This window comes from Cebus imitator, unplaced genomic scaffold, assembly GCF_001604975.1.
Source record: "Cebus imitator isolate Cc_AM_T3 unplaced genomic scaffold, Cebus_imitator-1.0 Scaffold521, whole genome shotgun sequence".
Classification (NCBI taxonomy): domain Eukaryota; kingdom Metazoa; phylum Chordata; class Mammalia; order Primates; family Cebidae; genus Cebus; species Cebus imitator.
Window position 1 is genome coordinate 611,278 of NW_016107836.1, and position 25,791 is coordinate 637,068.

The 25,791-nt window shown below is 35.2% G+C and overlaps 1 protein-coding gene across 1 annotated transcript in view; it reads right to left on the minus strand.

Moving 5' to 3' along the window:
- Positions 1-25,791, minus strand: part of CCDC73 (coiled-coil domain containing 73) — a 162,988-nt gene that overhangs the window by 27,048 nt on the left and 110,149 nt on the right. The window contains exons 10-14 of the mRNA XM_017514250.2: positions 24,074-24,202; positions 23,229-23,288; positions 22,363-22,467; positions 10,392-10,502; positions 6,691-6,822 (exon numbers count right to left, since the gene is read on the minus strand). Of these exons, the coding sequence (XP_017369739.2) occupies positions 6,691-6,822; positions 10,392-10,502; positions 22,363-22,467; positions 23,229-23,288; positions 24,074-24,202 (537 nt within the window). The remainder of the gene's footprint in view (positions 1-6,690; positions 6,823-10,391; positions 10,503-22,362; positions 22,468-23,228; positions 23,289-24,073; positions 24,203-25,791) is intronic.

The following is a 25,791-nucleotide window of genomic DNA, read 5'->3' on the forward strand; positions in this document are numbered from 1 at the left end:
CTCTGAGTTCCAACCAGCCAGAGAGGAAAGAACATACTGAATACCTGGGACATTTTGTAGAGACCCCAGCAGGATCATGCCTTACTAGTTAGTAGCTATGAACTAGCTGTAGTTAAGGGCTATTCTAGATGCTTCCGTAAGTTTAAAAATAAGCCTCAAAATGATGAAGCTTATCAGCAAGTAACTTAACCTCCTGTGAAACTCCAACATTCTTGAAAAGACAGCAAAACTAACAATCAGCAATGTAAAATTCAAAATGTTCTAATCTAATAAAAAATTTACTAGACAGGTAGAGAAGCAGGAAAATATTCCCTGTTACGTCATTTTTTATAACGTAATAAAAACAAATACAGAAATGATATAATTAGCAAAGGAACTTTAAAACAGCTATTACAAGTGATTTACAGGACAATGATATGAACCTAATGAAGAGAAAAATTTTAAGTCCCAAAAGAAAAAAGAATCAAATGGAAATTCTAGAGATGAAACATACATTAAATGAAATTAAAAACTCACTGAATAGGCATAATAGCAGATTAGACATTTTAGAAAAATAAAATGAACTTCAGGATACAGCAACAGAAACAATCCCAAATGAAGCAGAGAGGGAAAAAAAGACTGAGAAAATATGCAGCAGAGCCTCAGTAACCTAGTTACCTGTAGAACAATATCAAGCAGTTTAACCTGTGTAACTGAAGTCCCAGAAAGTAGACGGGGACAGAAAAAAAAATAATTTAAAAAATGACCAAAAATTCTCCAAATTTGATGAAAATTATATATAGCCAATAAATTCAATAAATTCCAAGCAAGATATGCACCAAGAAAACCATACCAAGGTACATCATAATCAAACTGCTTAAAAACAGTCATGAAGGAAAAATCATAAAAGCAGCCAGAGATATAAAGACACTTAAAAAGATGGGTTATAAATATAAGAATTGTCATAGACCTCTTACCAGAAGCAATGAAAAAAAAAAAAAAAAAAAAAAAAAAAAATGGAATGGCATCTTAAAATTAATGAAAGAAAAAATTATCCATCTAGAATTTTATATCCAGTGAAAATATTCTTTAAAATTAAGGAGAAATAAACCACCTTTTCAGACAAACAAAAGTTCAGAGAATTCCTTCCAGGAGATATGCACAAAAAGAAACATTAAAAGGAAGTTATTCAGGTTGAAGGAATATATCAGCTTATCACAGCTCATAACCTGGGTTTAAACAGAGGAATAAAGAGTGACAGAAGTGGTAAATGTGGTGGTGACTACAAAAGATACTTTATCTCATTTTTTATTTTCTTTATCAGGTAATTCTTTAAAATAAATAAATATATGGTAGGGTTTATAACATATAGAAGTAAAATGTATGATAACACAAAGGACAGGAAGGAGAAAATGAGAATGTAGTATTTTAAGTCTCTTACCTTATTATAAACCTTGGTATAATATTATTGGAAAGTAAACATGACAATTAAACTATAGAACAAGGATTGGCAAACTACAGTCAAAGAGCCAAATCCAGCCTGCTGCCTGTTTCATTTTGTTTTGTTTTTTGAGTTGGAGTCTCGCTCTGTTTTGCCCAGGCTGGAGTACAGTGGTGGATCTCAGCCCACTGCAACCTCTGCCTCCTGAGTTCAAGTGATCCTCCTGCCTCAGCCTCCCAAGTAGCTGGGATCACAGGCACACATCACCACTGGCTAATTTTTGTATTTTTGGTAGACACATGGTTTCATAATGTTGGCCAGGCTGGCCTCAAACTCCTCACCTCAAGTGATCCACTTGCCTAAGCCTCCCAAAGTGCTGGGATTACAGGCATGACCACAGTGCTTGGCTGTTTTTATAAATATAATTTTATTGGTACATAACCATATCCACTTGTGAATGTACTTAATGCCACTGAACTATACACATAAAAATGCTTAAAATAGAAAATATGTGTATTTTACTAGAGTAACAAAATACAATCGATAGTTCTGAAAAAAAGAGAACATTAAAGATTTCCTCATGTTATAATTCAACATAGAAAAGGAAATGTGACTACTCCCATTAAAAAGTAACAAGATGAAAAAGATATATGATGCAAATGTTAATCAAAAGATGAAATAGCTGTATTATTATCAGACAACACAGACCTTAAGACGAAAGATATTACTAGGATAAATGTGGGTATTTCATAATGATAAAAAGGTCAATTAATCAGGAAGTCAGAAAAATAATGTGTCATAACAATCATAAATCATATACCTTATAACAGGTATATGATGTATATAAGCAAAATGAAGCAAAACGTGACAGAACTGAGAAAAGAAAGGTAAGTTCACAGTTATAATTAAAGATTTCAATATTCTTCTCTCACTAATTGATAGAACAAGTACACACACACAATCTATAAGGATAGAGAAGACTTGGACAATACCAACCAACCAACTTGACCTAATTGACATTTATAAAACATTCCACCAACCAACAGCAGAACACACATTCTTTTCAACGGCACATGAAATATTCACCAAGATAGACAATATACTTGGCCAAAAAATAAGTTTTAGTGCATTTAAAAGGATTAAAGTCTTACCTAGAATGTTCCCTTACCACAGCCAAATTAAATGTGAAATCATTAATAGGAAGATATTTGGAAATTTTAATTTGGTTGTGGTCAGGGCACATTCCAGGTAAGACTTTAATCCTTTTAAATATACTAAGACTTATTTTTTGGCCAAGTGTATTGTCTATCTTGGTGAATATTTCATGTGCCGTTGAAAAGAATGTGTGTTCTGCTGTTGGTGGGTGGAATGATTTTTTGTTGTTGTTTTGTTTGAGACAGAGTCTCACTCTGCAGCCCAAGCTGGAGTGCAGCGGTGCCATCTTGGCTCACTGCAACCTCTGCCTCAGAGGTTCAAGCAATTCTCCTGTCTCAGCCTCCTGAGTAGCTGGGACTACAGGCATGTGCCACCATGCCTGGCTAATTTTTTCTATTTTAGTTGCCCAGGGTGGTCTTGAACTCCAGTTCACAGGTGATCCACCTGCCTCAGCCTCCCAAAGTGCAACCCTCCCAAAGGGATTACAGGTGTCACCCACTGCACCCAGCTGATTAGTGGAATGTTTTATAAATGTCAATTGGGTCAAGTTGGTTGGTTGGTATTGTCCAAGTCTTCTCTATCATTACAGATTGCGTGTGTGTGTGTGTGTGTGTGTGTGTGTGTGTGTGTGCGTGTGTACCTGTTCTATCAATTAGTGAGATAAGAATGTTGAAATCTTTAATTGTAACTGTGAATTTATTTTTCTCTTTTCAGTTCTGTCGGTTTTTGCTTCATGTTTATACGTGTGCATGTGTATGTTATGTATACTTTATATATATATATATATATATATATATATATAGAGAGAGAGAGAGAGAGAGAGAGAGAGTTGTGTTTGAACTGAACGAAAATGAAAAAATTACGTATCATAATTTGTGGGATGCAACTAAAGCAGTGCTCAGAGAAAATGTTATAGCTTTAAGTGGTTAACTTAGAAAAGAAAAAAGGCAAATTAAAGAAAACCAAATTAAATCCAAAGTAAGCAGAGTAAAGGGAATAAGAAAGTTAATAGTAAAAATCAATAAAATAGCAAATAAATAAACATGGAAGATAAATGAATGAAACCCGAATCTGGTTTGCTGCTGCTGTTGTTTTGTTTTTCTTTACTTTGTTTCTTTTTTTTTGAGACAGAGTTTTGCTCTTGTTGCCCAGGCTGGAGTGCAATGGCATGATCTCGGCTCACTGCAACCTCCACCTCCCGGGTTCAAGTGATTCTCCTGCCTCAGCCTCCTGGGTAGCTGAGATTACAAGTATATGCCACCATGTTCAGCTAATTTTATATTTTAAGTAGAGATGGTATCTGAGATGGAATCTCGCTCTGTCGCCCAGGCTGGAGTGCAGTGGCACCATCTCGGTTCACTGTAACCTCCACCTCCCAGGTTCAATCAATTCTCCCCACCCAGCCTCCTGAGTAGCTGGGGCTACAGGTACATACCACCATGCCTGGCTAATTTTTGTATTTTTAGTAGAGATGGGGTTTCATCATGTTGGACAGGCTGGTCTCAAATTCTTGACCTCAGGTGATTTACCCACCTCAGCCTCCCAAAGTCGTGAGATTACAGGTGTGAACCACCACACTCACCCCAAAACCTGGTTCTTTGAAAAGATCAATGAAACTGAAAACCTCTAACTAAAATGATCAAGAAAAAAAGAGTGAGAGAGAGAGAGAGAAGATACAAGTTACCAATACCAACTAAAATGATCAAGAAAAAAAGACAGCAAGAGAGAGAAGACACAGGTTACTAATATTAAGAATGACAAGAGGGACATCACTATGATCCTAGAGGAATATAATAATAAGATAATATTATGAGCAACCCTAGCCATTAAATTTCACATCTTATGAAAACGACAAGCTCTTTGAAAGATAAAAATTACCCAGACTGTTTTGGTGGTTCCACAACAACCAAAATCAGATTCATTAGGAGGACACATAGGAATCAATATATAACCATACACATGGCTAAGATGTATTATACAGAAAAGAATACAAAGAAAAATAGGTAAAGGAAAAGGCACATGAGTTGCAATCCGGAGGAACCAGACTTCATCTTCTAGTAGAGTCACATAGGACAAGCTTAACTCCTACAGCACTGAATTGCGACAACATATGTGAAATTGTTGTCTACCAGGGAAGCTCATTAGAGACTCAATGCCCAAATTTTTGGTGGGGGGGGGGGTGCTGTTCATACAGGTACCCGCTACCTAGCATGTGCCAAAGTTCTAGCATCCCAGAAAGAAACCAGTTGTTCAGAATACCAGCAGTTTAAATACAGTGAGCCACTCTTATCAGGAAATGGTGAGAACCCTCCCAAAATTCAAGTTTTTAGGCATCAGCCAGGGGCCAACCTTACTAGCAGGTCTTTCTAAGTACACCATTCACAGGGCTGCTATATTAACTCTTTCCTGCACACCAATATAATAAGTGAGAATCTGAATAGCCCTGTAAATAATACCGAATTTGTTATTTAAAATATTCGAACCAAGAAAGTCCACATAGCTCCACTGGTGAATTCGACCTAACATTCAATAAAGAAATTATACCAACCCTATACATTGAAAGGAATATATTCCATATTAGTTTATTTTACCAGTATTACTTGACACAAAAACCAGTTCAAAGATTGTAAAGAAAAAATAAACAAAACTTACAGATCCACATTCCTCATCAATGCAAAATCCTTAACAAAGCACTAGCAATTTAAATCTAGCCACATATAAAAAGGAAAATATATTATGACCAACTCAAGTTTACCCCAGGAATGCAAGGTTATTTCAACATCTGGAAATCAATTAATATAATTAATATGAAAAGAATAAAGAAAAAACCGATCATCTTAATAGATACAGAAAAAGCATCTGACAAAATTTAATGACCATTCATGATAAAAACTCATTTGTGATAAAAGCTCAGCAAACCAGGTGTAAAAGGAAACTTTCTGAAACTGATAAAGAGTATAAATGAAAACATATAAGAAATGGTGAAAGACTAAATAGTCTCCATTTAAGATGAGAAGCAAGGCAAGCATGCCCACTCTCACAATTGTTATTCAACATAGATTAGAGGGTCCTAGCTAGTGCATAAATTGAGGGGATGAAAAAAGCATACAGAGTTTTAGAAAGAAAGAAGTAAAACTGTCTTAAACTTGCAAACAACACGATAATCTATTATAGAAACCCCCAAAGTTCAATGAAAACAACTACTATAACAATAAATTAATTTTAAAGTGAGGTCAATATACAAAAACCAATTGTACTTATAAACTGGACATGGTGGTCCATCCCTGTAATCCCAGCTACCCAGGAAGCTGAAGTGGGAGGATCACTTGAGCCCAGAAGTTCATGTACAGCCTGGACAACACAGTAAGGCCTTGTCTCAAAAAAATATACTTCTATATGTAAGCAATGAACAATTACAAAAATAAAAATTTTAAATACTGTTTACATTAGGATCCCAAGACACAAAATATTCAGGGATAAATTTAATATAAAATTTCCAAGACCTGTATGATAAACTCTACAAAACATTTCTGAGAGAGATTTAAAAATATCCAAAGAAATGGAAGCTATACCATGTTCATCAATTGGAAGACTGAATGTCAATCAAAATCCCACAGACTTTTAAAATAGAAACCGAGACACTGATTCTAAAAGTGATAAGAAAATACAGGACTTAGAATAGCAAAAAGCTTTTTTGAAAAAAGAACAATATTGAAGGAATTAAGCTATATTTTATAGCTTCTTAACAAGCTACATTAATAAAGACAGTGTTATATTGGCTATAAGACATATAATCAATGGATCATAATAAAGAGTTCAGAAAAAGACTCATATATTTGATCAAGTGATTTTCAAAGAAAGTACTAAAGTACAATGGGAGAGAAAATAGTATTTTTGACAAATATTTGTGCTGGAACAATTCAAAATTCACATATGAAAATGACCTTCAATCCTTATGTCATACTGTATACAGAAATTAACTAAAAATGTATTAGAGACCACATGCATATACTCATTTTTTTTAAGTTGAGAAATTTAAAGTATAAAATAGGGAAAAAAATTACAGTGACAGTCTTAATTTCTTTGATGTACCCCACAACATACTTAAATTTTACCTCAAACTTCTTGTCTTCCTCAAAGGTTTTCTGATTGCATTTGTTACAATTTTCTTGTAACTTAGTATGAGTTTCTTTAAGGGATGATAAGTCATTTTTAATCTTAGTAATTTCTCCATTAAGTTCTTCAACCTATTATAAAATGTAACCAGAATAAACAAGTATATCAAGTATATAAATACGTTTTATCTGAAAATACTTCATTAACAAAAGTTTCAGGAAATAGTCAAAGAATAAAAACAATCACAAAGTAATTACTAATACTAAGAGCTACCCTTTACTGAATTGGGCTGATTGGTTAATAAGCATAATTGCATACTTATCAAAACCCTATAAGGTATTATTATGTCCAATTTACAGGTAGGAAATGTGAGGCTCAGAGAAACTAAGTAACTTGTCCAAGATCAAGCCGAGATAAAGTGGCAGTGAGGATTTAATTCCAAAGCTAAATCTAAAGGCTGTGTCCTTAATGACAATATTAAACCACCTCTTGTCTCATAAAAAAAAATTATTTAAATTCATAAAAAACAAAAAACTTAAATTCATAAATAAGAATTTATGAATTTGATATTATACAAACACTATACTTTCATTGTTTTCTCAAAGTTTAATTTTCTTGTTGCAAACTGCATATACAGATTTGAATTCCACTACATGAGTACTAAGCACTAAGTGGTACCATCGAAACTGACATGTCAGCCTGATATTTACATCTATAAATTAGACTTTCACTGCCTATAAAATTTAATAATCTCTATTTTGGGGGACAGGAGTACTCTCACAGAAGTCTCAAATATGAGACAAGGTATGTTCCACTGAGGAGAAAAATATCCTTTTGTCATGGGAAGGCATATTTGGGGTTTTATAAAAGTTTAAAAGCTTTTTATAAAAGTTTCTCTTGAACAACTTTAAAATTCCTACCACAAATCCCACAACCACTTGTAACATTCCTTATTGTAAATACTGTAATTACTATTCCTAATATTTTTCTAATTAATATTCTCTATAAAGCCCTATATAGAGGCCAGCAGATGAAAACTCATGTTACTTTGTTCATTTCACCTATTTTTAACCATCTTTAAATCTATCTCTGCAAGGTGTTTCTTTTCCAAGGCTTAACTCTCCAGGTGTTCTTTATCCCTTCCTCTCCTATCTCCCTTAGTCCTAATTCTAGGAATTTTCTCTTTTCTTCTGCCTATTCTCAGTCTCTCAGCATCTTCTTGTCAGCCTACAAATAGATTCTACTCTCATTCCTAATATTTTTCTTCCTTGACCCAGTTCCTTTCTCTCTCTCACGTTTTTTTTTTTTTTGAGATGAAGTTTTACTCTTGTTGCCCAGGCTTAAGTGCAATAGCACGATCTTGGCTCACTGCAATCTCCACCTCCTGGTTTCAAGCGATTCCCTGCCTCAGCCTCCCGAGTAGCTGGGATTATAGGCATGCACCACCACACCCAGCTAATTTTTTATTTTTAGTAGAGATGAGGTTTCTCCATGTTGATCAGGCTGGTCTTGAACTCCAGACCTCAGGTGATCTGCCTGCCTTGACCTCCCAAAGTGCTGAGATAACAGGTGTGAGCCACTGTGGCCAGCCTTTTTTTTTTTTTTTTTAATGAGAGAGTCTCGCTCCATCGCCCAGGCTGGAGTGCAGTGGTGTGATCTTGGCTCACTGCAACCTCCGCCACTTAGGTTCAAGGATTTTCCTGCCTCAGCCTCCAGAGTAGCTGGGACTACAGGCATGCACCACCACACCTGGCTAATTTTTTGTATCTTAATAGAGACAGGGTTTCACCATATTGGCCAGGATGGTCTCGATCTCCTGACCTCGTGATCTGCGTGCCTCGGCCTCCCAAAGTAAGTGCTGGGATTACAGGCATGAGCCACTGTGCCCAGCCTATTTTTAAAATGATCTTATTTCACCTATAACTTCAAATTTGACCTTTATCCTAATAAATCTTATTATTTTTAATATTTCGATGAATTTTAAATATATTATCTAATAATATGCAAGAAGTTTTATTAGCATAGTATTTTCTTTCACTGTTTATTTTTTGAATGATCAAATATGAAACAGCAGTTTATATGATTCCAATTTATTTTTATCAGTATCTTTGTTTTTTTAACCCATCTTGACCCAATCTCAGTAGCCACACTACTATTGTCCTTCACTCAAGAATGATGAAAAACTTACATATAGAAATATAATTAAAAAGTAAATGTGATATCCTACTGAATAAAACTCTTATAGAATGAAGGCAGCTTTTTCTTATCTATATTCTGTTTATTATCAAAGCATAATGGAAGCAAAATTATTGCAGAACTTAAAAATTCTAAGATAAAACCAACTTTATCCACATTTATAGACTGAGACCTCACCAATGAAACTGCTTATTTTTCATAATAGCTTTTGTTTTTTTCTTGAGAGAGGGGCATAGTTGTAGTCTCAGAGAAAACGAATGTTTAATTTTCTTAGCTAAATTGATCTTTTTGGGGTTTTTTTGCATGTTTGGCATATTTAAGTTTATGTTTCCTTTTCACTTAAACAGTTTTCCTTATCCTGACGGCACTATTTCCATAGGGTTTTAAACACTGGGGATGAAAAGAAGGTACAGGGATAAAATGTAGATTAACTGATGCTAAAATGAACATTACTATGCTTGTTGCTTAATGATAAATTATACTAGTATAGAAAATAAGAAGTTTTTAGTATTCTACAATTAAATACAAACTATTTTTCTTAGATTTAAGTAAACCTTATCAAAATATCAGTGAAGACTTGATATCGCCAAAATATAAATTAAGAAAACATGCTAGTTCCAAATGAATCAAATCAAGAGTTACTTATATAATAATTTAAATCAAACAAAATAAGCTACAGAAAGTATTATCAAGCTGGTATTTAGATATCCATTACTATATTATATAATTAACATAATAGTCTAAAACATAATGATACATTCCCAAAATAAAGCTTCATAAACTCATAGTGACTTTTTACTCTGTTATTTATTTAAAAAGAATTTAAAATGCAATGCAAATTGATATTAACATAGAATAATCAATTTTGGGGTCCACCAATGTCTAACATAAACCTTTATATTTCACAACTTCAATTTATATCATTTTACACTATTATTTTATCTACTTTGCTGAATTAAAATTTATTATAAAATAAACAAATGTGATTTAAGGAAATAGCCATGTTTAAAATATATCAACTCTTATGTTATTAATATGATAAAATGCTAATACTATAGAACTCAACTACTGCATACATGTTCTAAACATGGCTCTAATATATCTCAACAAAACTGCTGAAGAAAGCAAAACAGATCAGTTAATAATAATATAATTATTTTATTCATTTACTAAAATACTATGCAATGGTTTTATTAAAAAGTAAATTAATTTTTCTTTGTCATATATAGGAGCTCAAATACATACATACACACACACATACACACAAACACATATGCATATATACACAAACATGTATTTGTGTGGTCTTCCATGCATAAAAGCATTACAGGGAATTTCATTAAATTTAGCTTTTAAAAAGCATTCACCTTTTTGGAAATATGAGACCAAAAAAAAAATGTGTCTGATTTTAGTCCTCTAATATTTGTGCAGTATTTTCTTAGCATTTACAGTTATTTTACATGTCTAAAACTATTTAAAATATTTTACTATTGAATAAGCTTACATGTCTTTTCCAAGTTCCTAGTGCTTTTTCATGCTCATTTTGAAGATTAAGAAACTTTTCTTCATTTTCTTTTACCTTCTCCCTTTGCAGCTCATTATCTCTTTCAAGGGTCTGCAATAAAATTAATTATCCAAAAAATAATCAATACCACATTAATGAATTTTGATGTGTTTTATGTTGCTTGGAACTTTGCTTCTAACATGCTGAAAGTGCCATACAGATCAGTGATAATGTGCTATCTCAACTATAATTTTCATAAATTAATGGAAAGGTGCTTATAGTTTAGCTAACAGAGAATAGGGGGAGGTTATGATAAAGAAATGGCTATAAAAGGGTATAAAAACATTGCCATTATTCAGTTTCACTGCATAAGTTTTAATGTTCTGAAAAAGTAATATAAAGTACAGCACTGAAAAGTATGAAATGTAGCACAATCCAACCTAACTCAACTAAAGAAATTTAACTACCACAGAACATTTTTTCTATTATCTGTTTATTTTAGAAATTAACTGGCTAGAAAAACTCTTAAATACAATTTTAATTTTAATTTCAAATTAACACTTTTTAAGCATAACTTAAATATTTACCATATTAACTTAATTACTTCATTGAACTAACAGAATCACCACCACACTCTCCCTCCCAAAAACTAAACTTATAGAGTAAAAATACTACCACGTGTTTTCTAAGACTAGGTTTTTAAAGCTATTAAATCAGTGTCATCAATATTATTAGGTTTCTCCAATGTCTGCTGATAACCCAAGTAAATTTTTACAAAAAGATAGTGATAGAACACCTATCTACATGCCTAATACATCTGTAATCTTTGTTTATAAAGCTATGTACATTCAGGTTAAAAATGTCAAGCCACACAGAAGGATATTAAAAGAAAAAGGTAAAGTTATCCTCTCAGTTTTCCTCCCCACAAGTAACCACCTTGGCAGTTTCTTGTATATCTTTCCAGAAATTGTCTATATAAGCATAAAAGTATGTAAAAAAAAAATATATATATATATTTAAATACAGATGAGACCATATCATACATACTGTTCTGTCATCTGCCTTTTTTTTTAAAAAAAAAAGTCTTTCTTACTCTCCATATTACATATATAAATCCATCTCGTTTGAATTCCATATTATTCACAGTACTCCATCTATTTAGAGAGTTCTCAATTACATCTAAGATATCAATATGCAAAGATAAATTATGTAAAATCATGGCAACATATCTAATAAGCATTTTACAGTTTTAACATGGAGAGTCTCCTCTTGCTTATAAGAAGCTATGCATTTTAAGAGCACCCAATGAATACCTATTTTGATTGCCTCTATTTCAGGATAACATAAATATTTTTATAAAAGTAACAGTTCCTTAATTTATAGGTATATACAGTCATGCGTTGCTTAAGGACAGAGATATGTTCTGAGAATTCCATCATTAGGTGATTTTGTCACTGTATGAACATCACAGAGTATACTTACACAAACCTAGATGGTATAGCCTACTATACATGTAGGCTATATGATATAGCCTATTGTTCCTATGCTGTAAACCTGTACAGCATCTTTCTGCACTGACTAGTATAGGTAATTGTAGCACAATAGTATTTTTATAACTAAAGATATCTAAACATAGAAAAGGTACAGTAAAAATGAGGTATAAAAGATTAAAAATGGTATACATGTAACTATATAAGGCACTTACCATGAACGTTGCTCTGGGTGAGTCAGTGAGGGAGTGGTCAGTGAATGTGAAGGCCTAGGACATTATTATTCACTAACATAGACTTTACAAATGCTGTATACTTAGGCACACTAAATTTTCCTTTTAATTTTTTCTTTCTTCAATAATAAATCAAACTTAGTTGACTTTATAAATTCATTTTTTTAACTTTTTGACTCTTGTAATAACACTTAGCTTAAATTACACAGATTGTACAGCTGTACAAAAATGTTTTCTTTCTTTATATCCTTATTCTATAAGCTTTCTATTTTTAAATTCTTCCTTTTTAAACTTTTTGGTCAAAAACTAAGGTACATCATCACAGCACTATTCACAATAGCAAAGACATGGAATGAACCTAAATGCTCAGCCATGTAGACTAGAAAAAGAAAATGTGGCACATATACACCATGGAATATGACACAGCCATAAAAAAGGATTAGATCATGTCCCTTGCAGCAACATGGATGGAGCTGGAGGCCATTATCCTAAGAAAACTAACACAGGAACAGAAAATCAAATACCACATGTTCCAACTTATAAGTGGGAGCTAAATATTAAGCACATATAAACACAAAGAAGGGAACAATGGACACCAGGACCTACTTGAGGGTGGAGTGAGACTGAAACATTACCAGTCAGGTACTATACTTATTATCTGGGTGACGAAATAATCTGTACACCAAACCCTGTAACACTCAATTTACCTATATAACAAACCTGCGCATGTAACCCTGAACCTAAAATAAAAGTTAAAAATACATATATGTAACATAAAATTTACCATTTAACCATTTTTAGATGTACGTTTCAGTGGCACTGAGTATATTCAAACTGTTGTGCAACTATCACCACTATCCATTTTCAGAACTTTTTCATCATCTCAAATAGAAATTCTGTATCCATTAAATAGAAACTCCCATTTCCCTCCTCAATTGTTCACTTTGACAAATACATATGGCCATGTAACTCCCAGGAGATACAGAGAGCAGTTTTGTTACTCCCAAAAGTTCCCTTGGGCCACTTTGCAGTACCCTTAGTCTTCACTGACCATCAATAATCTGTTCTCGGTCTCTCTAACTGTGGCTTTTGGAGAATGTCCTGTAAAAGGAATCACAGCACAACACTGTATGTAGCCTTTTGAGTTTGACTTCTTTACTTAGCAAAATGCATTTGAGATTAATCCATTTTGTTGTGTGATCAGTAGCTGGTTCCCTTTTACTGCTGCATAGTCTGTTGTATTGATGCACCATAGTTTGTTTATACATTCATCTCTGGGTTGGACATTTGTGCTGTTTCTAGTTTTTAATGATTATTAATAAAGCCACTGTAAATATTATTTTAAAAAAACTAATACACAAACACACATTAGCCTAGGCCTACACAGGGTCAGGATTATCAGTATTACTTACTATCTTCCTCCTCTACATGTTTTCCCTCTGGAAAGTCTTCAGGGGCAATCATACCCATAGAACTGTCATCTCCTATGATAATACTACCTTTTCTGGAATACTTCCTGAAGAACCTGCCTGAGGCCGTTTCACAGTTAACATTTTTGTTTTTGTTTTTGAGATGGAGTCTTGCTCTGTGGCCCAGGCTGGAGTGCAATCTTGGCTCACTGTAACCTCCGCCTCCCAGGTTTAAGTGATTCTCCTGCCTCAGCCTCCTGAGTAGCTAGGATTACATGAATGCACCACCATACCTGGCTAATTTTTGTATTTTTAGTAGAGATGGGGTTTCACCATGTTGGTCAGGCTGGTCTCAAACTCCTGACCTCGTGATCCCCTGCTTCGGCCTCCCAAAGTGTTGGGATTACTGGGCGTGAGCCATCATGTTCTGCCAACTTTTTTAATAAACAGAAGGTGTAAACTAAAATAATGATAAGAAGTATAGTATAATAAATACATAAACCAGTAACAGTCATTATTATCAAGTATTATGTGCTATGTGCTATATATAATTGTATGTGCTACACTTTTTTTTTTTTTTTTTTTTTCAGACCAAGTGTCACTCTGTCACCCAGGCTGGAATGCAGTGGTGTGATCTCAGCTCATTGCAACCTCTGCCTCCTGAGCTTAAGCAATTCTCCTGGCTCAGCCTCCTGAGTAGCTGGGATTACAGGCGCCTACCACCACGCCCAGCTAACTTTTGTATTTTTAGTAGAGATGGGGTTTCATCATGTCAGTCAGGCTGGACTTGAACTCCTGACCTCGTGATCCACCCGCCTCAGCCTCCCAAAGTGCTAGGATTACAGGCGTGAGCCACCATGCCCGGCCTGTGCTACACCTTTTTATAGCTGATAGTGCAGTAGGTTTGTTTATACCAGTATTACCAACAAACATGTGAATAACACATTGTGCTATGACAATATGATGGCTATGATGCTAGCAGATGATAGGAATTTTTACCACCATTATAATCTTATGGGGCCACCATCTTATATGTGGTCTATCATTGACCAAAACATTGTTATGTGGTGCATAACTATAATAACAGAGTAGTTTCTAAATATTTATAGTGTGTATAATAGATGCTTATTACTAAATCTAACAAATATTTTTTATTGATAACATACTGTATTTTAGAAGACAAATAGAATCTTAGAGAAGATATGGGAGAATAACCCACATTCTCTATCCTAATAATAATAAATGACAAGAACATCATGCTTTTAAAACAGTGTACTAGCAATGTCAATCATTTCTTGTCTGTACCCAATAACTCCATCTAAAGGAAATTGCCTACTTCAGGTATTCTCTCAGTTTCAGTTTTGTGGAGACATCCATCCTTCCATTACAATTTTGACCTACTTATCTCTGTCAGGCATACAAATTAGGTTATCTCTGAGGATACCCTTTTTCACTTCTGTCACTGTTTCCCAGGTCCCATAGTTTCCGTTCTTGGTTTACTCCCTTGTCTTGTAGAGCAAACATTCTATTACTTCTTGATAAGGGAGGCATAGGATGGTAAATTTTTTGGGAAGCTGTACGTCTGAAGATGTCTTTACTCTACCAATACTTGGCAAATTTTTTTGAAATAAAATTTTTCCCAACATCTGAAGGCATGGTTCTGTTGTCTTCTACGTTACAGTGTTGCCAATGAGAAGTCTGAAACCTTATGTTATCATTCTCATTCTTAATCCCTGTGTATGACCTACTTTCTTGTACAGTTTTAGAATCTTTATGTATAGTACAAAATTTCATAATGATATGCATTGGTATTGGGAAAGACAAACATATCTGTCATGCCTGGATAACTTTTTTGTATTAATTATTTGGTCATTTCCTCTCCTTCTATTTTCTCTCTTCTCTGACACTCACCAGACATCTTGAACTGACCCCCCTAATTTCCTTTCTCTCCTGTTTTCCATCCTTTTGTCTTTTGGTTCTACTTTTTGGAAGACAGTGTTATCTTCCAACCTTTCCATTGCACTTTTTATGTCTGTTAATATATTTATCTTAAGGGCTTTCTTTGATTCTATAAGAGTTTTTTTATAAACTCGTTTTGTAGATTAACATATTCCCTTTAACCAAATATACTTTCTTAGCTTCTACAAGGTTTTTTCATTATCCTATTTGTCTGTTTTTCATATTGGAGGCTGTATTAGGTTGTTCTTGCATTGCTAAAGAAATCCCTGAGACTGGGTAATTTATAAGAAAAGAAGTTTAATTGCCCCCATGTTTCTACAGGCTGTACAGGATGCATAGCACTAACATCTGCTTCTGAAGGCCTAAGGAAGCTTTTACTCATGGCGGAAAGTGAAGTAGGACCTTGCACATCACATCGTGAAAGCAGGAGCAAGAGCTGGGCAGGCAGGTACCACACACTTTTCAACAACCAGATCTCATGAAAATGAGATCATTCACTATCCTCATTCACCGTCTTGAGGACAGCACCAAGCCATGAGGAATCCACCCCATAACCCACACACCTCCCACCAGGCCGCACCTCCAACATTGGGGATTACATCTCAACATTAGATTTGGGTGGATAAATATCCAAACCATACCAGAGACTTTCTTCAAATGTCCAGTAATCCTTAACTACCTATTCATATTTAAGAATGAGGTATTAAGGACCTAGAAATAGAAATTCCATTTGACCCAGCAATCCCATTACTGGGTATATATCCAAAGGATTACAAATCGTTCTACTATAAGGACAGGTGCACACGAATGTTCATTGCAGCACTGTTTACAATAGCAAAGACCTGGAACCAACCCAAATGCCCATCGATGATAGACTGGACAGGGAAAATTGGCACATATACACCATGGAATATTATGCAGCCATCAAAAACGATGAGTTTGTGTCCTTTGTAGGGACATGGATGAACCTGGAAACCATCATTCTCAGCAAACTGACACAAGAGCAGAAAATCAAACACCGCATGTTCTCACTCATAGGCAGGTGTTGAACAATGAGAACACATGGACACAGGGAGGGGAGCACTACACACTGGGGTCTGTTGGGGGGAAATAGGGGAGGGACAGTGGGGGGTGGGGAGTTGGGGAGAGATAGCATGGGGAGAAATGCCAGATATAGGTGAAGGGGAGGAAGGCAGCAAATCACACTGCCACATGTGTACCTATGCAACAATCTTGCATGTTCTTCACATGTACCCCAAAACCTAAAATGCAATAAAAAAAAAAAAGAAAAAAAAAAGAATGAGGTATTAAAATGCCGGTTGAAAGTTTGTCAAATGGTAGGTTTCACTGTGGCTTGATCTGACTGAGCTATTTCACTGGGAAAGCTTAACTGTAGCAGCTGTAGTCTTTTCTCTTGGGCAGTTTAGTTTCCCCTGAAAGGAATCTTCCATTTTTTTTTTTTTTTTTTTTTGGCTGAGAATTAGGCTAGCTGCCCTCTAAATGAGGATACTGGACTGGAAGGTCTCACTCTTCAGAATTCAGACTTTCCAACCCGTTGTCAATATCATACTTTTAGTAGTAAACTGATAAACTAGCTCCCAAAAAAAAAAAAAAAAAGGCCTGATTTGAAGCATTTGCCATTTTCATTCAAGTTAAATATTTACATCATAGTCAATTTCAAACTACCATTGGTTTAACAACCAGTTCACAAAATTCCTTAATATCTAACAACCAGCTCCCACTGGCAAAAGCTGGCTTCAGCAAACCACTAGATCCCTTTTCTCCCCAAACGTCAGCTGTCCCTCAGATTCTCCAAAAGAAACCTCCAATCTTCTGCAAAGTAGGAGAGGAGCAGTGTCTACTTGTGTAGGGTAGGAAGGAGAAACTGGAGTTGCAATGGCTTCTTACACAGATCTAGTTTTTGGCTTCAGTTGCATACTGTACTTCTAGAGGCACATGATACTTGCAATTCCTGACCATTTCTGCATCTTTGACTTAGTTTCTACTTCTCTTGTGATAAGTAAATTGCCAAATGTCCATCTGGTTGGTATTTTTTAGTACTTTTTAGTACTTCTATTGTTTCCTCCCCATTTCCTTGTCCTTATGGATATTTTAGTGTCATTTTATTGCAGTTTCAAAAACATGTAATGTAGGGCTAAACATGTTTAACTAGAAGTCCTGACCAGGTAATATCTAAACTTGGAAAGACTATAAGTTTATTCACTGTTCATTTTTTCATTAAGAATATTTAATGAGCTACTATGATGTGCCAGGGACCATTTTAGGTTTCTACACTACATCAATGGAAATGTTGCTGTCCTTATGGAGTTTATATTCTTTTTTCTTTTTTTAGACAGAGTTTCACTCTTGTTGCCCAAGCTGGAGTGCAATGATGTGATCTTGGCTCACTGCAACCTCTGCCTCCCAGGTTCAAGCAATTCTCCTGCCTCAGCCTCCCGAGTAGCTGGGATTACAAGCATGCGCCATCATGCCAGGCTAATTTTGTATTTTTAGTAGAGATAGGGTTTCACCATGTTGGTCAGCTGGTCTCAAACTCCTGAGCTCAGGTGATCTGCCCGCCTTGGCCTCCCAAAGTGCTGGAATTACAGGTGTGAGCCACCACACCAGGCCATGGAGTTTATATATATATATATATTCTATCGGGGATTCCTTCTTAGCTTTTTGGCTAAGATTAAGTATAGTATATTCTATTAGGAAATTATCTGGGGTATTTTTTCATCTGGATAACAAAGACAGTTGATCTAGCAATTTGTTATTAAGACCACAACTCTTTAACTTGTCCCTTCATGAGCTCTAAGTCCAGTACTTAAGTACTGTTGAATTCTACAGAGCCTATGGTATTCATAAATATATAATTATGTGTTTCTCTGAGTTAATGGTGACTATAAACATAATGCTAGGGTCTTTTGACTATGACTCCAATAACTTAGATAATCCAAATGCCTCTCTCTTTTGAAAACCATCTCTGGAAAAAAAAAAAAAGATATTGTGAAAGTTCAAAATGAGACCATTTGCTAATACTTTAATCTTCCAAAAACTAAGTAAATTATTCTAGTAATACTATATTAATATAACTTCAGAAAAAACTAAGTAAATTATTCTTGTTAATACTATGACTATATGAACATAACTATGCTTACTGGACTAAACTATAATTAAATCACACTATAAAATATTTCCTATTATGAGAATTTAGCTTTCTATGCTCTAAATTTTACTACTAGACAAGTAAGACAGATGACAGCATGATTGCAGAGCACTGAAAAACAGTTGGCCATTATCAAGAGTAATGATCCCTTTTAGTATAGGTAGAATGAGAATGCTCAAGAAAACACTTGAGATATCTCAGCATAATCCTCAGCAACAGTTCAACATTAATATTTTGTTATGCTATATTTCAGTGGTTCTCAGACACCAGTCTGCAGACAAGTACTGATCCATGACAAAATATTCACTAGTCCACAGCAAAAAAAAAAATGTCAATATAAGGTCATTAAATGCCTTTTCTTATAAAGGACTATCCTTTATCCTGAGATTATGTCTTTAATATATGTTTGATGTTAAAATGTTCTCTTTCATACAATGATAGTAATAATAGATTGTTTGTTTGCATTCTTAATCATCTTTATTATCAAAATAAAAACCTGACAATTCTATCCTGTTTTTGACAATACTTTAAAATTTAAGTGCATAAAATCTAGTTTCTCTATGTACTATCAAGGCTCAGGTAATACTTGCGGCAGTCAAAGAGAAAGGCATTTGAGGGGAAAAGAGACATTTGATTATTTAATGATTGGCAGTCATAGTCAAAAGATCCTGAAGTTATATTTAGAGTTACCATTAACTCAGACAAACACATAACTATATATAGGCTCTGTAAAATTCAGCAGTATGCAAGTATTGGACTCAGAGCTCACGAAGGGACAAGTTAAGAATTAAGATCTTAGTATAACTGATCTAACAAAATTGCTAGATAAGCTCTCACAGATCTAGGAAAAATAACAGTATGTTATAGAAATAGTGCTGGATTCAAATCACAATATATTTAATCCTAATTTTGCTGCTAATTATGAGGCTTTGAACTACACTGCCTATATTTCCTGGGTCTCTCTTTTCATTAAATGAAACGGTTGGATTAGATAATCTTTGATCTTTTGTTTGCCCTAAAACTCTCAACTCATTTATTTGGATTAGAAGATGCTCTTGTTAACAGCTATTCATAAACAACCTAGTTAAATTATATCGTATGTTGCTTGGGAGAAGTTTCAACATATTGGAGAAATAGTTCCAGTTATCTAACTATAGAGTGGGCAGGGGAGATGGGAGGTAGGGACTTGCTAATAGCTGGACTTTCAGAGACTTTTTTTTTACTAGTCGTTTATTGGAATAGGTGAAGGGATTAAAAGAAGGGAGAGGTCTGACGCTAGGATACCACCTCTCACTCCCTCTCCTATAGTATTTGGGACACATAAGAGAAATAAGGAAGGCAGAACTTTTGTTACATGACAAGCCATAGAACGTCAATGGTGAGGAGATATTAATAAATGTTGCATTGCTCAGGCTCAATTCGGTTCCATTCAATGACAGACTCTACATAATTTGTTGGGCCTGGTAAGAAAAACACAGGGGAAGAAGTGCTACTCAATAGTACTTTTTAGGACTAGATAACGGTACTAAAATATAAAACTTTTTCTCTTCTTTGCAGCCCCTCTCTCTCTTTCAATTTGTCATGGTGCTTTTTATTTTCTATTTAATATCATGATCCTCTAGGCTTGGGGATACTCGCCAGGCAAATGTAGACCCTCATAGGTGCCTAAGGGCCTCATCACACAACTCAGCACAAGCGAGAGCTGCCAACTACCAGGTTCCCTGACCTGTCAGCTGCTAGATCCATGTACTACGTCCTGGACATGGGTGGGGAAGTCAATATTCCCTTCCCATGGTCCCTTCACCACAACCCGTGGCAAATGGGTGACTCTGAGGAAACTGCAACTGCCAGGAGGTATGCACTCAGTACCTGGACTAGGGACTCATCCTCCCCGCAGACTCCCAAGTCACCTGCCTAACATTTTAAGGCACTGCCAACATGCAACAAAGACAACTGTTGTTATGCCTCACCCCAAAATACAGTGGGGCATATGCACCCAACATAGGCCCTCCTTGCCTGCACCTACACCCCAACCTAAGAGTAAAGGTCCCTGTGAATGTGAGCCAGTCAAACTGCACCAGTGGCAGGACAGGAACAGGGAGTAGAAGGCAAAGCTGGACCTAGGTCCCCAGAGGGTGGAGGAGCCAAAAGCCAAGAACCAGTCCTGGGAGATACTGGAGACAAGACGATACCTGAGCTGAGGATCCAAGCCCCTGGCACATGCTCCATTGTTCCATTAGGCTTCATTTACAAAATGTAAACTCAAAATAAAATCTTTAAGACACTGACCATGAAACATTAAACCTGAAGCAAGAGGCCCTTCTGAGTGTGGGTCCCTATGATGCAAGTGCACTGGTCACATACTCATGAAACTGGCCCTGGCCTCGACTGATGGTAGTTTTTATGTGGGAGGTAATTGTAGTTTTCATGGGAAATGTTCAGCTTTACCCTGTCTCCTTTGCTACCAAGAACCCCTTCATAAGGATAGAAATGTCTGCTACTGGCCACCCCATTAGAACATATCCCCAACCCCTTTTCTGAATTGGACATCCCATCTCTTAGCCCAGTGGCATAGAGGGCAGTTCCTGCTCCTCCACTAACCTCCATGGTTCCATCATGTGAAGCCAAAGAACCACTAAGGTTTTTGAAGAATAATATACTTCAAGCCCCATTGGCAAGATTACTCCAAAAACTTTCTTTTTTGAAACTTATAGACCAAACTGGACATCAGTTGATATGTCTTGGTAAACTTTCCAAATTCAAGAAACATATGCCTAGCTGGGTGTGGTGGTGGGCACCTGTAATCCCAGCTACTCAGGAGGGTGAGGCAGGAGAATCGCTTGAACCCAGGAGGCAGAGGTTGTAGTGAGCCGAGATCATGCCACTGCACTCCAGCCTGGGCAACAGAGCAAGGTTCCATGTCAAAAGAAAAAAAAAAAAAGAAACAAACAAACAAATGCCAACTTCTTCCACATGAACTTAATTACATTTTACTCTACTGGCAAAACTACAGTGGACCTTCAACTTTCTAAAGCATTTCAAGCATCTAACCAGGGAACAAATGGCAGTCTCCCCTTCTTGTATCTCAATCCCTACAAGAGATTTTCTTGTACATTTCTTCACTTAGCTTCATAAGGGGAAATGCACCCACCTCTGCTGCGGATGTAAGAGAAAAGGCGTTTCTTTTTGAACCCTGCACTCCCAAATTATCAATGGCCAACAAAGTCTTCTCCTCCCCAATCATTTTCTTATATATATTAGAAAGAGGATGATGAGGTGATTGCTGTGGTAACAGTGCCAATTTTACCATATTACTGTGAAGAGAGATCTACCCCAAACTTCTGAGAGCAGGCTGAATGTCTCTTAAACTGCGGTTGACATTTTCACCTTTTATTTTCAGTGTTGGATAGTGACCAGAATTCTAGTATATAAAAAAAAATCCTATTCATTCTGTTGTAACAGGGTGGATTTTTCATTTGTAAAATGAAGTCAGATACTTGATAAAATTTAACATTTCACTAGTGACATAAAGTTGAATAATATATGTTCATTACTTTAGATACTGAAAACAAGTTGATGAAGGAAATCAATATCTTACCCTTAGAATTCAAAATGATCTCCATAAAACTAGACAGAAGAATGAACTAAACAGGGGAATTTAATTGGATGAATATATACTAAAACATATATAGAGAGATTGATAAATATAACCTGATTATCTTCTTTTAGCTCCTTCAATTTTGCCTCCATTTCAGTATTAGCTTGAATTTGTTGCTGAAGTAACTGCTGCATATGTTGGAAAGAAATGATGATATCCTTTGAAAATACACAAATATGATATATCAATTTAAAAGTTTTAAGATAGTAGGTATGTTTCTAAGCTAATTCTTCACATACATTTTCCAGTTTCCTAACTCATTGTATTTATAGTTTGATTTCAACACTTTATATTAAACTAATGGCACTTCTAATGGTATCTAAAATAATTTCTATTACATTATTTCCAAGAGTCCCTCAAATAATTAACAATGTCTTTTTGGAATAAATTGTGACTTCTAAGACACATGTGAAGAATTCAAAACCAAAATAAACATTTGCTGGCTTGCCACCACTCCCCTACAACAGTAAATATATCACTACTAAAATGTCATATGAGGTATAATATTATAAAATGTCATAATGGGCTAGGATGTCATGGTATACATTCAGAGTCAAATGGAAGAAAAGTAGAAGAGAAAAAAGAAACAGGAAGAATATTCTTTCACACATCTTTTTAGAAATGGAATAATTATAAGCATCAAATAGATTCAAATGACAGTACAATGTCCGGAAAAAGTATGTACTACACATAAATAAACTTCAGTAACTATCTGCTAGGGTACCACTGCTCTACTGTAACACGGAAAAAAACTAAGGTTTTTTAAACATGTATATTAAGACTGATTTTAAAAAGTATACATGTGTACATTTAATACACATTCACGGAGCGCCTGCTATGTATGATTCCAATTAATTTTTCACATTTTATCTGATTTTTAGAATATTTACTGGATTCCAAATATCTTAAAATTGCTTACCTGTTTTTCTTCTTGAATATGGGCAATCTCTTCATTAATCTTCTCGTTTAATTCCAATTGCTTTAAAATTTGAATAGTCTTCACGTTATGATATAAAATTTAGCAAATTCTACATTCAATTCAGTATTAAACAAATATTGGAGTGTTATGACCTATTACTACCCCCAGAGTACCCACATTTGTTTTTGTTTTTGTTTTTGAGACTGAGCCTTGCTCTATCACCCAGTCTGGAGTGCAGTGGTGTGATCTTGGCTCACTACAATCTCTGCCTCCCAGGTTCAAGCCAATTCTCATGCCTCAGCCTCCCGAGTAGCTGGCTTTACAGATGCCCACCACCATGCCCAGGTAATTTTTGTATTTTCAGTAGAGGCAGAGTTTCACCATGTTGGCCAAGCTGGTCTTGAACTCCTGATTTCAAGTGATCCACCCACCTCGGCCTCCCAAAGTACTGGGACTACAGGTGTGAGCCACTGCACCTGGCCCAAAATACCCACATTTGTTTGTGGTTGAAACAGTGACTTCAGTGAACTGAAGAAGATATTATATACCCAATGTAGGTTGGTGCAAACTTGTAAATGTTAAAAACTACAAAATTTCTCATTTGAGACACCACTGTACCACAAGATTACTCAAAACCATATTCAAGTAGAAATAAAATAGTTCTAGCCAAATGTTAGTGTCTCTAAAGTCCACAGCAAAAATTATTTAATAAAAAGAAAAGATTCATAATACCTTTATGCATATTGACTTTGCAAAAAAGGAATATTTTTGTGTTACAATCCTGAAATTCTCATAAGTTTTACTGAAAATACTAATTTTATAAACAAATACACTTAATAAAATACCATGTTGAGTCTTTCTTGAAGTTCCTGAAATTTTTGTTCTTTAACTGTTAGATTGATGTTTTCTTCTCCCATCTTGTACTGACGTGTGACTTTCGACTTTATCAAGTCTGAGGCTACTTTTTTTAGTTCCTTAATAAGAAACATATCAAACAGAAAATTCAGTACACATATTTCACTAAAACAAGGTATTTTCCTGACAGTTTCAAAGTTCATCCTTAAGCCTGTAATTATAATTTGTTGTATTTCATATGTCAAGATAATACTATTGGTTCATTAAAGTCTATTTTCCCTAATTCCCTTGCAAAATTAGCCAAGGTGGGAATATAATCTGTGGTTGTGGATCAGGCAAAGTTAATCAATCATACAGAGATAGACTCCATGACCTTGGATCTTAAAAGGAGTGTACTAACAAAATCAACTAACCAGAAGTACAGTGTTTTCATTATTTATTCAACAAACAGCTTCAGAGATAAAATCATAAGGAAATCTCAATTCCCAAATGTATTAGGCTCTAATAATAATAATTATGTAAAAAATAATTACAATACAATGTAATGAGTGCTATGTTAGGGGAATATATAAGAAATATAAGGAGGGAAACTGAGGGTATTAACAAGGCATTACATGCAAAGGTGGTATTTGAACGGAATCTTTAAAGATAAATTTACAAAAAAAGACAACAAAGGGTATAGGTATTTCAATCAAAAGGTTCTACATCCACAAAGCCACAAAAACATGAAAGAGCATGGTATTTGTCAGGGAAACAGAACCAATAAGATATGACTGGAGCTAATGTGTTATTGCAGGGGACAGTAGAATATTGGTAGTTGCTAGAAATTTGGCAGGATTCAAATATTGAGAAGGACTTGTAGGTCACGCTAAAGAGTTTGAATGCTATTCTATTTTTAAAAATGGGAATTAACCACTGAAGGATTTTGAGTAGAAGAATGACATAACAAGATCTGCATTTTAGAAAAATAACTAGCAGTGTTGTAGAGAATAGAATTGAAGAATGTAAAAGCAGTCTTCATTTGTGAAGTTATATGTTCACTGAGTTTCACAGATACCAATGAAACACATTAAAATCCTGAAATATCAACTTTTGAATTGGTGTACAATTGTTTGTGCTGTCCTTCTGTGTATATTGATCATATTAAATACTCAAGAATCTGATTTTTGGTCTTGGCTACACAGTATCTAAACTCCCTTAATAAAGTTAGTACGTGGCATCTTTGCTTCTCTGGTAGGCTGTGGCAGTTTTTCTACAATATAAGAGCCCACTATCTACCAGAGAAGCAAAGATGCCAGGTACCAGCTTTATAAGCACAAGGTCAGGCTCTGCTAATCAGATGCACCTGTCTTGAATATTGGATTAGTTATCACAAAAAACAAGGACTATTGCAAACTCATCTATTGGTAGACAGTATAGTAACTTTAAGCTTCCATGGGTGACAGGGATAGCACTGCAGCAGCAGCAGTAGCAGCATTCACTATAGTCAGGAATGATGGTATAAGCTGTGGTATACAACATTTAGGAGTGGAAGCTGGTTTTATGCCGTGGTCTTGGATACTGCATAGTCTCCCTTGTTTGTAAACAATTTTCAAGTCTGAGATGACCAATACCCTTCCCATGAATTCCTTTGCTGATTAAATCAGTGTGCAATTAAAAATCCTGACTACAATCAAATGGAAAAACATTCCATGCTCATGGATAGGAA